General features: G+C 38.6%; 1 protein-coding gene across 1 annotated transcript in view; it reads right to left on the bottom strand.

Annotated features, from left to right (window-relative positions):
- Positions 1 to 15,229, bottom strand: part of LOC143030644 (uncharacterized) — a 68,676-nt gene that overhangs the window by 21,606 nt on the left and 31,841 nt on the right. The window contains exon 3 of the mRNA XM_076193820.1: positions 9,790 to 9,877. Coding sequence (XP_076049935.1) covers positions 9,790 to 9,877 — 88 coding nt within the window. The remainder of the gene's footprint in view (positions 1 to 9,789; positions 9,878 to 15,229) is intronic.

Below are 15,229 nucleotides of genomic sequence, written 5' to 3'. Positions count from 1 at the left end.
TTTCTTCTGTTGTCATTGACGCCTTTTCCTTGAAGAGTCTCTGATAGACCAGTGGATCTTGTGACACGACCATACCATAGTAGTTTTTGTTTCTTAAAGCTCCTTATTAGTGATGTGTTTTGTGTAGAAGATTCACAAGAGTCTTCCTTAACATCCTGTTCAGAGTGCTTAAATCTCCTGCTGCAGCTCAGCTGACAGAACCCATGTATCCTAAGTATACAGAAAAAATAGAGAGACCTACGGGACCACGGAGGAGCTCTAGTTTGGATTTAAGACTGATGTTCTTGTCTCTCCAAATGGGTCTTAGTCTTGCTGGTCCTGTGGATGTCTGCGGACCTCTTGATAAGGCTTCTAGCCCAGAACCTTCCTTGCTGATGAAAACGCCAAGATATTCAACTGGTTGACTCTTTCTGACTCCTGACCGCTGATTATTATCATTACAATCATCATTCTCTTTGTATACCTGCATGCATATACAGTATATATATATATATATATGTATATATATATATATATATATATATATATATATATACATATATACATACATACATACATATACCAAGGCTTTTTCCCCCTTACAAGGGGGGTAGCCAAAAAGAAAAAGGCATAAAATCATTCCCACCCATTCCATCCCTGAATACACTCCACACCCCTCCACCCTCCCTCCTATCTTAGCACCTCCTGAATGACGGGTCATCCCTGCACCTTGTCCACTGCCCTGGGTCAGAAGCAGTGTCGCAAGACACAGCACATCCACAGCAAGGCCGCTTCATTAAATCGGTGACCCCCCCTCCACGTCCCCCCATTGCATAAAATGAGAGGACGGAGAGAAATCCCTTCGGGCTGCGTCAAATTTTGCTCACACATACTACCCGGTGTATTTCGGTAGCAGGTTCTCAAACGGAGCTCCAAAGAAGCACTCAGAAGAGGTTCACGGGGTTAGTCTGACCAGAATTGATAGTCGGAGGAACTTCCATTCTGCATATCGAAAGAGATTACTCCCGTCTACGTATATTGGAAGCCCTTTATATAAAAAACAAAAACCCTTCTCTCAACTCACAAATCACTGACATGTACATAATTCCTAGCCTTAGAAATTTCCAAAACAGTTATAAGATAGTTAGAGAAGAGGACGAACGGCGTACGGCTCAGGCAGGTTCGCAAGCGGGATCCCGGGTCAATGCCTAGATCCCTATTGGCCAGCCTCGACCAATCACATTCCTCCTTTTCTTCCATTCTGTATTTAGTTCCCTATATAAACTGTTCCTTCTTTGCCTGTACCATAACCTGAGTAGCCTGAGGAAGTCCCTCTACATCGATTCACATCGGGAGGAGGAGCAACTGATGGCCTCGCTCTCCGGCGCCTATGAGACGGACCCTTCCAAGTTCTGGAGGACCCTCAAACGTGAGCTGGAGGAGTGCTCTGTGCCTCCACCCAAGGTCATCAACCATCTTAACCACTCTGCACACTCCCCCCAACACCAAGCTGACCTTCTGGCGTCAGCATGGAGTGAGGTCTTTAAACCCCATCCTGTGCAAGGACCACATTGCTTTAGCACCTTGCACAGTGTTAACTCCTTCATGAACAGTTGTAGTGACCTCATTCCCGACGAGACTGTTGATCTCTCTCAGTTAGATGAAGATGATCCCCTTATCTGCCCCATCGTTTTGGAGGAGGTAAAGGGGGTTATCTCGGCATTAAAACTAAAATCCCCTGGCCCCTCAGGCATCGATGCACACATACTCAAACGTATGCCAGACAACATAATCTCACACATGACGACACTATATAATAGCTCACTAGCCTCTGGGTACTTCCCACAACTATTCAAGGCCTCCCACACCATCCTCATTCCTAAACCCCAGAAACCCGCCTCCGCCCCCCTTTCATACCGGCCCATCTCCCTTCTGGAGTACTTTGGTAAGGTGTTTGAGCACGTCCTATGCCGCCGCCTGACCGTGTACCTAGAGACGGAGAATGTGCTGAGGGATTGCCAATTTGGTTTTCGGCCGGGGCGCGGTGCAGACGACGTAATATCCATGATCACTCAATGGGTTCAAAGACCGCCAGACGGTCGCCCTGGTAAGGCCATTTTGGTTTGTAAGGATGTGGAGAAGGCATTCGATATTGTCTGGCATGAAGGCCTTAAGTACAAATTGTACCACAACTTCGACTTTGCCCTGCCGTTCACAAGGTTGCTCTGCAACTACCTGGACGACAGGTCAATAAGAATAAAGTGGCGGGGCTGTCTGTCCCAACCTTTTGTGCCGAAGGCTGGAGTACCGCAAGGGTCAGTCCTTGCCCCCACTCTGTACAATCTATATACGAATGACCTGCCAGAGCCAGCTTATCCACGCAACCAGGCTCTAACTCTTTCGTATGCGGACGACACTAACCACATAAGCAGACACAAAACGCTGCAGGGAGCGTTACACGTAATGCAAAACATCCTAGACGGGGCACACGCGTGGGAGCAACAGTGGCGCATTAAGACCAACGCGTCGAAATGCAATGCTGTATACTTCTGCTGCAAACGAACCAACAGAACAATCACAAACACTCCTCTTAAAATTAACAACACAAACATCCCAGCGAAGGACCATACCCGTGTGCTGGGTAGCACACTTGATAGTGGCCTTACCTGGACCCCACACTTCCGCAAGCAGGGAGCGAAGGCTAGGGCTGTGCTGGGTAAGCTAAGACGCTTCAAAACTGCAACACTGAGAACCAAACGTCGATTGTACCTAGCCCTCGTCAGACCGATTCTGTGCCAGTCCCCGGGACTAAGCCAGCTGACATGTCCCACTAATAACTACGAGCATCAGAAGGTTCAGAATGCCGCTGTCCAGTTCATCACGGGTTCGCGATGGAGCGACTTCAGAACCACTGAGTCTCTACACCAAATTTCCAACATCCGTCCACTCAACCAACACAAACACAAACTTCACTCAAGACACCTAGAAAAACTGCACGACAAACACAAACATCTGATACAACATATTACACCTAGACCACACCGTACAGACTATCTGTCAGCTGCGCCCGTCCCACGTGCGGTGTACACGATAAGACGTGTATAACCGTACCTACAAATAATACACCCCTTCACCAGTTTGACTGGTGATAGCCATAATGATGTAATAATAATAGTAATAGTAATAATGATAATAATAATATCGCATGTAGCCCATTAACTGACAGGCTACAAAAATATGCAAACAGCTCAAACCCAACCTGGGGTAAAACAGGAATTCTCATGCCTTACCTGGGGCTAATCAGGAACGCCCTCTACACGCGGGAAGTGAAATCTACTCACTTACCGTAAATTACACACACACACCTCTCACGAACATAGCCACGTCCCACGCACAAACATCTACACTTACTTTTTCTTCGACTAAAATTCGCTTCCTTTCTAACTTTCTCTTATACTACATCTTCTCATTTCAGTTTACCTCCCACTAAAGATTTTTCCGTTTTTCCACCTTTCTCTCCAACTACGTCTCCTACCATTTTCTAAACTTTCGTTGGTGATATAATCTGCTCTTCCTCCCGACGTTGACGTCGCCGTCCAAGCTCCCAGTCCAGTTCTCCCGAGCCACGACCACCAATAAGCCCCTAATCGCTCGCAAATCGCCCGGTGGCAATAGCCCTCTTTTATACGCTACTGTCTTTTCATTTTCTTACAGACATTCTTCCCCTCCCACAAAAAAACGATCCCGCGCAAGCGGGTGGTCTTTCCTAGGAATCCAGAATCCAGAACCTGAAGATGACCTATGTAGGTCGAAAGCTTGATTTGATAAAGTGTTCTTCATCTACAAGAACTTTCTATGTCTTTCGGGCAACTTTTATGGGAGCTACCCATTGCTCACCGTTCCATCATCAGAGATGTAGAACTTCTCAGCAAAAAAGTCGTGAACGCAGAAGCTGCTGTGAACTTCAATCAAAATATATATATACATATACATATATGTATATATTACAAACAAAGGATTACAAACAAAGGCGGAGCATGCCGACAGACCTTTTGGTCCATATCTCAGTCGGATAGGAAAAAAATCATAATAATGATAAATTAATAAATAAAAAACTATAATAATGTAAATAACAAATAAAATACTATAATAATGTAAATAACAAATAAAATACTATAATAATGTAAATGACAAATATAATACATAAATAAATGCATAGGTATAGTTAGATAATAAACAAACAGGTAAATAGTATGTAATAATAAATTGACATATAACTAATAATAAATTAAAATCAAACAGACAAATGATAACAAAACAAAAACAAATATTATAGAATATATTTTAATCATTACAGCATCTTTCTTAGGTGTTTATCTAAATGATTCTTAAAGCTTCGAACTGAACTACATTGCACTACCTGTGCAGGAAGTTTATTCCATTCATTAACTTGGCAAAGTTGTTTCTACCTACTTCCAAATTGAATCTATTTCCGGACAGTTTGAGACCATTGTTTCTTGTCTGATTCTCATTCAATGTGAAAATTTTGTCACTTTTGATGTTGTCAATTCCCTTTAAAATCTTAAAGACCTGTATCAAGTCACCTCTGAGTCTACGCTTTTTTAGGGAAAACAGATTCATATGTTTTAGTCGATTTTCGTATGATTCATTTTTTATATTTGGAATCAGTTTTGTGGCTCGCCGTTGTACTTTTTCCAGTCTGTCAATGCCTTTAATGAGATTCGGTGACCATACGGAAACAGCATATTCCAAATATGGACGAAATAACGATTTATATAATCTGTTAATGAGTGATGGACTTTTGAAATCAAAAGATCGCGCAATCAGTCCTAGAATCTTATTCGCTTTCTAAGAAGCTGAAATACACTGCTTGGATGATTTGAGGTCGTTCATGATTATTATGCCGAGATCTTTTTCACTGTCCGCTTTTGTTAACGAATTTCTAAATAATTTGTAATCGTACTTACTGTTATTTTTACCTATGTGCATTACCTTGCATTTACTTGTGTTAAATTTCATTAGCCACTTTTCAGACCATTGCTGTAATTTATCTAAATCTTCTTGAATATCTAATTGGTTTAAGTGATCATTTGCCATTCCGCACAGTTTTGTATCATCAGCAAATTTGGAAACAGTAGATTTCAGTCCATGGTCTATATCATTTATATATACTATGAATAGAAGTGGCCTAAGAACAGAACCCTGAGGAACTCCACTTGTAACATTTTCCATCTAGAAGTTTAAAACAACTCTCTGTTTTCAATCATTCAACCAATTACTAGTCCAACATAATAGGCTACCACTTATTCCGTGTAAAGCTAATTTAGTAAGTAGTCTTTCGTGTGGGACAGTATCAAAAGCTTTTGCAAAGTCTAGATATATTAAATCTATATGTGTGTGTATTTACCTTGTTGTATTTACCTAGTTGTATTTTACGGAAAGGGGAGCTATGCTCGTGGTGTCCCGTCTTCATATCTCATTTTATCTAAACTATTTTTAAACTCATGTATTGTTTTTGCACACACTACTTTCTCATCTAACTTTTTCCAAATGTCTATTACTCTGTGAGGAAAGCTATTCTTTTTCAGATCTCTTCTATAGCTGTCTTTCTTGATTTTCTTTCCGTGTCCTCTTGTATTTCTATCATCCCATTTTATTAGATCCTGTCTATCAATAATTTCTTTACCTTTCATGATTCTGTAAATAGCTACCAAATCTCCTCTCTCTTCTTTGCTCTAGTGTCTGTAGCTCAAGTTTTGCTAGTCTCTCTTCATATGATAGTTTTGAGAGTGTTGATTCCAATTTTGTAATCGCTCTTTGTATTCTTTCAAGTTTTGTTATAATTTTTTTTTTTTTTTTTTTTTTTTTTTTTTGTACTTGGTGACCACATCGTTGCTGCATATTCCAATCTTGGTCTTACCAGAGTGATTAGTATTTTTTTCACCATTTCTTCATCCAGGTATGTAAATGCCACTTTGGTTGTTCTTATTAAATTATAAGTTTCACCAAAAATCTTATTTATTTGTTTCTCAGGTGACATATTATTCATAACAATGACTCCCAGGTCCTTCTCATTTTCATTTTTTTTTTATTCTTTATTCTCCCAATTTATATGATTCTGTTATTCTGTTTTTGCTTTTTTTAAATTCCATTATACTACACTTTTTAGTATTGAACTCCATCTCCCACTTCCTACTTCATTCCCAGACTTTATTTAGATCACTCTGTACTGATTCACAATCTTCTTCCGTGTTCACTTTTTTTAATAGTTTTGCATCATCTGCAAAGAAGCTCATATAAATTTCAATTTCTTCATCCATATCATTAATATATATAGCAAACATTATTGGGGCCAGAACTGTTCCTTGTGGAACACCACTTATTACTTCATCCCAATTTGAGTGTTTGTCTCTTATCACTACTCTCATTTTTCTTTCTTGCAAAATGTCTTCCATCCATTTAAGCAGTTTGCCCTGTATTCCTCCTTCAGTTTCTAATTTCTTAAGCAACTTCTTATGTGGTACTTTGTCAAAAGCTTTTTTTAGGTCTAGAAATGCACAATCAGCCCATCCATCTCTTTCTTGTATTATATCTATTAGCCTTGAATAGAAACATATTAAATTGGTGACGCATGATCGTCCTCGTCTGAATCCAAATTGCCTTGGATTTAGCACGTTGTTTTTTCTAGATATTTTGCCCATCTACTTTTGACAATTCTTTCACAAATTTTTGCTATTGTACTTGTTAGAGAGACTGGTCTATAGTTGGTAGGGTCTTCTTTATTTCCCCCTTTATATATAGGTACTATATTTGCTCTTTTCCAGTCTTTTGGAACTTTTCCTTCTTTCAAGAAACTGTTTATTATGCTATGTATTTTGTTTGCCAGTTCATCCCTGCATTCTTTCAAAACCCAGTTTGCTATTTCATCTGGTCCATGCGATTTTCTGACATCAAGATTATTCAAGTGTTTCATTATTTCAGTCTTTGTTACTTCTATTTCTTTCATAGGGGGGACTTTCTCTTTCCATTCGATCTCTCCAGGTTGTATGTTCTCCCTTGTAAACACCGATTCAAAATGTTTGTTCATAATTTCTGCCATTTCTATTTCCTCTGTGTATTCAACTCCTCCTTGTCTTAATTTCTCCACATCTTGTTTGTTTTTCAGTTTATTGTTTACAAATCTGTAGAATAGTTTTGGTTGATCTTTACATTTTTGTATGACATCTTTTTCATATTTTCTCTTTTCCTCTCTGCACACTTGTACATATTCATTTCTGTAACAAATATATATTTTCCATTTTTCAGGTCTTTTGTCTTACTTCCATTTGGTCCAAGCTTTATCTCTTTTGTCTTTTAACTCCCTACAACTTTTGTTGTACCAGTACTTTATATATTCTTTTTCTTGTTTTTGTCTTGGGACATACTTTTCCACTCCTTTTTTTATAAATTTTTGTCAAAATATTCCATTTCTCTTCCACTGTTGTTTCTTCTTTGTATATTCCTTCCCAGTTTTCTTTTTGAAAGAATTCTCTTATTTTATCAAAATTTATTTTTTCATACATCATTCTTCCTTTTCTATATTGTTCATTTCTTTCCATGTATTTTTCCTCATTTAGTTCCAGTTCAATCAATTTGTGGTCACTTTTACTCATTGGTGTCTTATATTCAACCTTTTCCACTATTCTAGGTTCAGATGTGAATATTAGGACTAGTCTCGATGGTTCTTCTTCATTTTTATACCTAGTGTTCTCCTGTATCCACTGTGTCATTGTATAGTCAATAATCATCTCGAATAGAACATTTCCCCATGAGCCGTCTCCACCCTTTACTGTCATCTCTTCCCAGCAGACTTCTTTGCAATTAAAGTCACCCATCATAACTATTCTTCCTCCATCTTCCATTTTCTTATTTAATGTTATCCTTGTGTCTTCTAACATACTTTTATGTTCACGCTCTTCCCACGAGGCTGTTTTTAGAGGCACATAAATTATCACAAACTTTCTACTCGTCTTATCTCTGTCTTCCACTTCGATCATAATCATCTCTACTGTATTCTTTCTATATGTGACACACCTCACGTTTACATCCTTCTTAGTCAGGAATATAACATCACCCCCTTATTTTGTCTCTCTGTTTCTAATCCAATAATTATATGCATCATGTCCTACACTGTTGGGTGGTAGTGGATCTTTTAATTTCGTTTCTACAATTCCCATTATGTCCGGGTTTTTTTCCTTCAGATAATCATTCAGCTCATTCAATCCTGTTATTAATCCATCTATATTTGTGTAAGACACTTTTAGTTTTCTGCCACTTCCATTGTATTCTCTGTTTCACTTTTGTTTTTCTCTAGTATGTCGTATTTCCTTACTTTCATATACACTACTCTCCAATAGAATTTCTCTTTTTCTGACTCTGTTCTGTTCTCGTTTTTTTCCTTAGCTTCATGTCTTTTCATTTTTTCCTCCTCTCTTTCCTCTTTATTCATTTCTCTTTTTATCCATACCTTTTTATATTGTTCACTTGTTGCTAGTTTCCCTGTTTTTGCTAAGATATTCTCTGCCGTCGTTTGTGATTGGTGATGTTTAGGAAAAACGTTTTACATTCTTTACCAAAAAACAAATAATTCGCTTGAAGGATGGTTCTCATTTGAGACACAGGTTGCTGGACACCACACTATTATTTGAAAGTTTTTCGACTGTATGAAGAAAGAACAAAACCATAATGAAGTCAAAGTCGATCAATAATTGTCTGGTACTTCATCTCAACCACGAAGAAATATCGTGACCCTTCTGAACGGATAAAAAAACACTGTATAAAGATATCCTTAACCTAGCTTTCTAATTTTAAGTAAACCAATTTATAGTTTTAAGTTTAGTTTATACTAATTTGTCATTTTCAATAGTTCTGTCATCAAAGAATTTTAACTATTCTTAATAAATACGAAAAGAAATTCTACCTTGTTTTTGTAGTATCCTAAATAAAGGCTATGAAAGTAGTTATTTCATTATCAAAGGTAAAAGTATGCTAAATCAAGGATGAAAACATGACCTAGTTATATATTTCAAATCAGAATTTTTTTTTATTTTTTTTTTTCGATGAATTGTTGTCAATGAATTGTTGTTGGTGAAATGTTGTCGGTGAATTCGCCTAGACCCCTACCGAATATATTGAATAAAGTTGGTTCTAAGATGTATCCCACCAGAAACTAGAATCTAAGTAGCAAGGAGAAGATGAATGTTACAGACTTTCAAAGCCACCAGGGCTGGCAAAACCAAAGTAAAAATGAGCGAAGCGAGAGGGTAAACTGAGTAAAGGGCCATTTACACGGTCGAACAGTTTGACAAACCCGGTTTGTCAGGCAGGTGTTTGAAGTGATGTTTGGCCGTGTGAATGGGGTATTTGGTCGTCAAAGACGTTTGTCGAACGTGTTTGACAACCAAATACCCTATTCATACGGTCAAACATCACTTCAAACACTTGTTTGACGAACCGGGTTTGTCAAACTGTTTGACCGTCTAAATGCCCCTTAAGAATATGCCGGAGTTGGGGCGACAATAAACTTTTGATTAATGGAGAGTGGAGAGCGTGCAGGTGAACATGGGCTGAAACACCTGCCAGTGAGCGAAAAAAAAAATAATCGAGGTGGTTTACATTAACCGCGATTCGAATTTCAGTATCCTAGACAAAAGTCTCCTCCGATTTTTCTTTTTTGTTGTTCCTTTTTCTTTTCGTTTTTCTTTCTTATCTTTATTTTCTTTCTGTATTTGAGTGAAAAACTAAACACACCTTTTGGCCGGGTCCCCGCGACGTGGCGTAGTCATTGCAGTTGCTAATCATCTCCAGACGACGCGTCCAAAGTTTTCTCCCATCCCACCTGAGGTACGGTGGAAAAATTAGATAATATTAGTAACTGAAATTATATAGAAATAAATAACCAGATTAATCATTCGATTAGTTAATTGATTAATAGATACATATATATATATAGCTAATATAAAGAAATAAGAAAAATATAGATAAATAAATAAGCACACAAACAAGAATAAGTTATTTCTTATGTTGCTCCAGGAAAAAAATAGCCGTTTCCATTCTGAAAGAAAACAAATAAGTCGCCATCAACGATATGATGTCATCAGTAAATACGACACCTGAATGTCTCGATCTGAATGTCGGGTTGGCACTATAATCTAAGGCAATTATCGAATAGCTTCGGAAAGAACGCTGACATCGTGGCGGCATCACGTCATCAGTCCAACAGTCGTCCCATGACGTCATATCGATTCTTTTTTTTTCAAAATTAAATTACCTGTTCTTAGTTATATCTCGATTTGGTGAGAACATTGGCCAAAAGGGAAACAATCAGACGAGGGCGCGAGCACACAAACACACACAAATATATATGTATATATATATATATATATATATATATATATATATATATATATATATATATATATATAAATATTATAGGTAGAAAATGTAATCGCACATTTGTCAATCACGTTAAAACCATTGTTGGAGTAGAAAAGACTGGAGACGGGGAATCTATATATTTCGATTGCAAACTGCAATCCTCTTCAGTAGATACAAATAAGAATAGTGAGTGCTACTTAAGTAGTACCCTTGACATGAGAAAGGGGAACATTGGGAGAGGTCTCTACCTAGTGCTCACTCCGTATGTGAGGTCAGGAGGCAAATGTCTTTTTAATAGGCTGGTGATGAAAAGACCTGAAATCATATCCGGGGACCATTGCCCCTTTAAAATGTTCATATTGGGTTGGTATTCAATTACAGTAGATTCTACCATTTTTCTCCTGAACTCACATCTGGATTTATGAATAAGCTCAGCTTTATCCCAATCTAAACAATGTTTACATTGCTTAACATGTTGGAACACAGCTGAGCTTTCTTGTCCATATTTAATGAAACGTTTATGTTCGATGATCCTAGTGTTCAAATCCCTTCCAGTCTGTCCGATGTAAACTAAGTCACAACCTTTACATGGAATCGAATATACCCCTTGACTATGCTCTTCTTTCAACTTTAAACTTAATGTTGGAGGCTAACGAATTTAAATCAGCAAAAAAGTTATCAAATTCGTTAGCCTCCAACATTAGGTTTAAAGTTGAATGGGAAGAACAAGGTAAGCTACCCTTTTTAGATGTTCTCATTGTTTGTGACGGGGACAAGCTTGCTTTTACCGTCTATAGAAAAGAAACCCATTCTGGTAGTTATCTTCATTTCTTCAGCAGTCACCCAGACAAAGCAAAAAGTAGCGTCGCCTCAGGATTATTTCTTCGAGCCCTTAGAATTTGCAGCCCCCAGTTTCTTGAAGGAGAACTAAGTATAATAAAATCTCAACTTAGTAAATTAGCTTACCCGGATTGGTTCTTGGTCCAAGCCCTCAGCCGTGCGAGATCCAATTTTTTCAACACCGCCCCCATTTCCTCTAATTTTTCATTGGACAAGAGCTCCTTAATCGTTCCCTTTATAAAATCTAGGTGGGGCAATGTTACTAGCGGAGTCTCCCGGGGCTCGGTTTTGGGTCCCTTCTTGTTTATCATGTACATAAATGACTTAGACGATGGGATAAATAGTGATGTTAGTAAGTTTGTGGACGACACTAAAATAGGACGCCTAATTAGGTCAGGAGACGACGCAGAGATTCTGCAGGATGATCTTAATAAATTGTTAACATGGTCGGAGAAATGGCAAATGAACTTCAATATCTCTAAGTGTAGCGTGTTAAACGTAGGGCTACACAACCCCAAAACTAGATACATCGTAGATAACACGTTTTTAGACAATCTGAGTGCGAGAGGGACTTGGGAGTTCTGGTGAGTCCGGACCTTAAAACCAGGAAGCAGTGCATTAGTGCCAGAAATAAAGCTAACAGAATATTAGGTTTCATTGCTAGGACGGTAACGAATAGAAGTGCAGAGGTAATTATCAAACTCTATGTAGCGATAGTTAGACCCATCCTTGACTATGCGGTACAGTTTTGGTCTCCGTCCTACAGAATGGACATCAATTCACTTGAATCAGTACAGAGAAGAATGACCAAAATGATACATGGACTCGGAAATTTGCCTTACGACGAGAGGCTTAGGCATCTAAACTTACACTCTCTGGAAAGACGCAGAATGCGGGGTGATCTAATAGAATGTTCAAGTGGATCAAAGGCTATAACAAGGGAGATGCAAACAAGGTCATCATATTAAAACAACAGGGCAGGACTCGCAATAATGGGTATAAACTGGACAAATTTAGATTTAAGAAGGAAATAGGCAAGAGTAGGTTTACTAATAGGGTGGTCGATGAATGGAATAGACTTAGTAACCATGTAGTAAGCGCTGAAACTATCAATTGTTTTAACAAACTATTAGACAACTTTATGGATGGGGACGACAGGTGGTGATGGATACGGAGCTGCCTAGTGTAGGCCTTATGGTCTCTTGCAGTCGCCTTTATTCTTATGTTCTTCTGTATGTTCTTTTCTGATTCATTTATTCCTTCGACCAATTTTCTTCCCAAAGACAAATTAAATTTAATTAATTATTACCCTAACACCATTGATAAAAGGTGGTAAATGTCCACCAAAGGTTGAAAGAAGAGCATAGTCAAGGGGTATATTCGATTCCATGTAAAGGTTGTGACTTAGTTTACATCGGACAGACTGGAAGGGATTTGAACACTAGGGTGATCGAACATAAACGTTTCATTAAATATGGACAAGAAAGCTCAGCTGTCTTCCAACATATTAAGCAATTTAAACATTGTTTAGATTGGGACAAAGTTGAGCTTATTTATCAATCCAGATGTGAGTTCAGGAGAAAAATGGTAGAATCTACTATAATTGAATACCAGCCCAATATGAACATTTCAAAGGGGCAATGGTCCCCGGATATAATTTCAGGTCTTTTCATCACCAGCCTATTAAAAAGATATTTCCCTCATGACCTCACATACGTAGTGAGCCGAGGGTAGACACCTCTCCCAATGTTCCCCTTTCTCATGTCAAGGGTACTACTTAAGTAGCACTCACTATTCTTATTCGTATCTACTGAAGAGGATTGCAGTTTGCAATCGAAATATATAGATTCCCCGTCTCCAGTCTTTTCTACTCCAACAGTGGTTTTAATGTGATATATATATATATATATATATATATATATATATATATATATATATATATATATATATCTTTTTCAACCACATATCACTTTTAATTCCATACCATCGCAAACGAGACTGAGAGTCGCTCCAAGGAGGCATCCGTTGAAAATTGAAACGTGGATGAGCCGAGAATTCCAACCCAGCTAACGCGTAACAAAGTTACATTGACGTAAACCAATACGCTATCAAGAGAGATATAAATTGAGTACGACTTTCTTATATTTGTATGCTCGAATTACATACACCTACACGAAATATCTCGTCCAACCCATCTCCGCCATGATAGAGCATTGGACGTATGTGCGCGTGGGAAAGTTTTATACATACACACTGAATGGTTCCCAGTGATCAATTAATATCTTTTTCAACCACATGTCACTTTTAATTCCATACCATCGCAAACGAGACTGAGAGTCGCTCGAAGGAGGCATCCGTTGGAAATTGAAACGTGGACGAGCCGAGGACTCGAACCCAGCTAACCCGTAACAAAGTTACATTGACGTAAACCAATACGCTATCAAGAGAGATATAAGTTGAGTACGACTTTCTTATGTTTGTATGCTGGAATTACATACACCTACACGAAATATCGCGTTCAATCCATCTCCGCCATGATAGAGCATTGGACGTATGTGCGCGTGGGAAAGTTTTATACATACACACTGAATGGTTCCCAGTGATCAATTAATATCTTTTTCAACCACATATCACTTTTAATTCCATACCATCGCAAACGAGACTGAGAGTCGCTCGAAGGAGGCATCCGTTGGAAATTGAAACGTGGACGAGCCGAGGATTCCAACCCAGCTATGCCCTATCAAGGCAGAGATGGGTTGAACGCGATATTTCGTGTAGGTGTATGTAAGTCGAGCATACAAATATAAGAAAGTCGTACTCAACTTATATCTCTCTTGATACCGTATTGGTTTACGTCAATGTAATTTTGTTACGGGTTAGCTGGGTTCGATTCCTCGGCTCGTCCACGTTTCAATTTCCAACGGATACCTCCTTCGAGCGACTCTCAGTCTCGTTTGCGATGGTATGGAATTAAAACTTATATGTGGTTGAAAAAAATATTAATTGATCACTGGGAACCATTCAGTGTGTATGTATAAAACTTTCCCATGCGCACATACGTCCAATGCTCTATCATGGCGGAGATGGGTTGGACGAGATATTTCGTGTAGGTGTATGTAACTCGAGCATACAATTATAAGAAAGTCGTACTCAATTTATATCTCTCTTGATAGCGTATTGGTTTACGTCAATGTAACTTTGTTACGGGTTAGCTAGGTTCGAGTCCTCGGCTCGACCACGCTTCAATTTCCAACGGATGCCTCCTTTGAGCGACTCTCAGTCTTGTTTACGATGGTATGGAATTAAAAGTGATATGTGCTTGAAAAAAATATTAATTGATCACTGGGAACCATTCAGTGTGTATGTATAAAACTTTTCCACGCGCACATACGTCCAATGCTCTATCATGGCGGAGATGGATTGAACGCGATATTTCGTATAGGTGTATGTAATTCGAGCATACAAATATAAGAAAGTCGTACTCAACTTATATCTCTCTTGATAGCGTATTGGTTTACGTCAATGTAACTTTGTTACGGGTTAGCTGGGTTCGAGTCCTCGGCTCATCCACGTTTCAATTTCCAACGGATGCCTCCTTCGAGCAACTCTCGGTCTTGTTTACGATGGTATGGAATTAAAAGTGATATGTGTTTGAAAAAAATATTAATTGATCACTGGGAACCATTCAGTGTGTATGTATAAAACTTTCCCACGCGCACATACGTCCAATGCTCTATCATGGTGGAGATGGATTGAACGCGCAATTTTTTCGTGTAGGTGTATGTAATTCGAGCATACAAATATAAGAAAGTCGTACTCAACTCATATCTCTCTTGATAGCGTATTAGTTTACGTCTCAGTCCGCTCGTGACCTCAGCTCAGTCCGCTCGTGACCTCAGCTAGAGACCTCGTTTTTCTGCACAGACACCAGCTAGCGAATACCTGTGAAATTCATATCTCCGAATAGTGTTAA

This window comes from Oratosquilla oratoria, chromosome 1 (assembly GCF_046742065.1).
Source record: "Oratosquilla oratoria isolate Oo_2021 chromosome 1, ASM4674206v1, whole genome shotgun sequence".
In the NCBI taxonomy this organism is placed as follows: domain Eukaryota; kingdom Metazoa; phylum Arthropoda; class Malacostraca; order Stomatopoda; family Squillidae; genus Oratosquilla; species Oratosquilla oratoria.
Note: the sequence above shows the minus strand (reverse complement) of the source record. Positions and strands in the feature narration are given on the sequence as shown.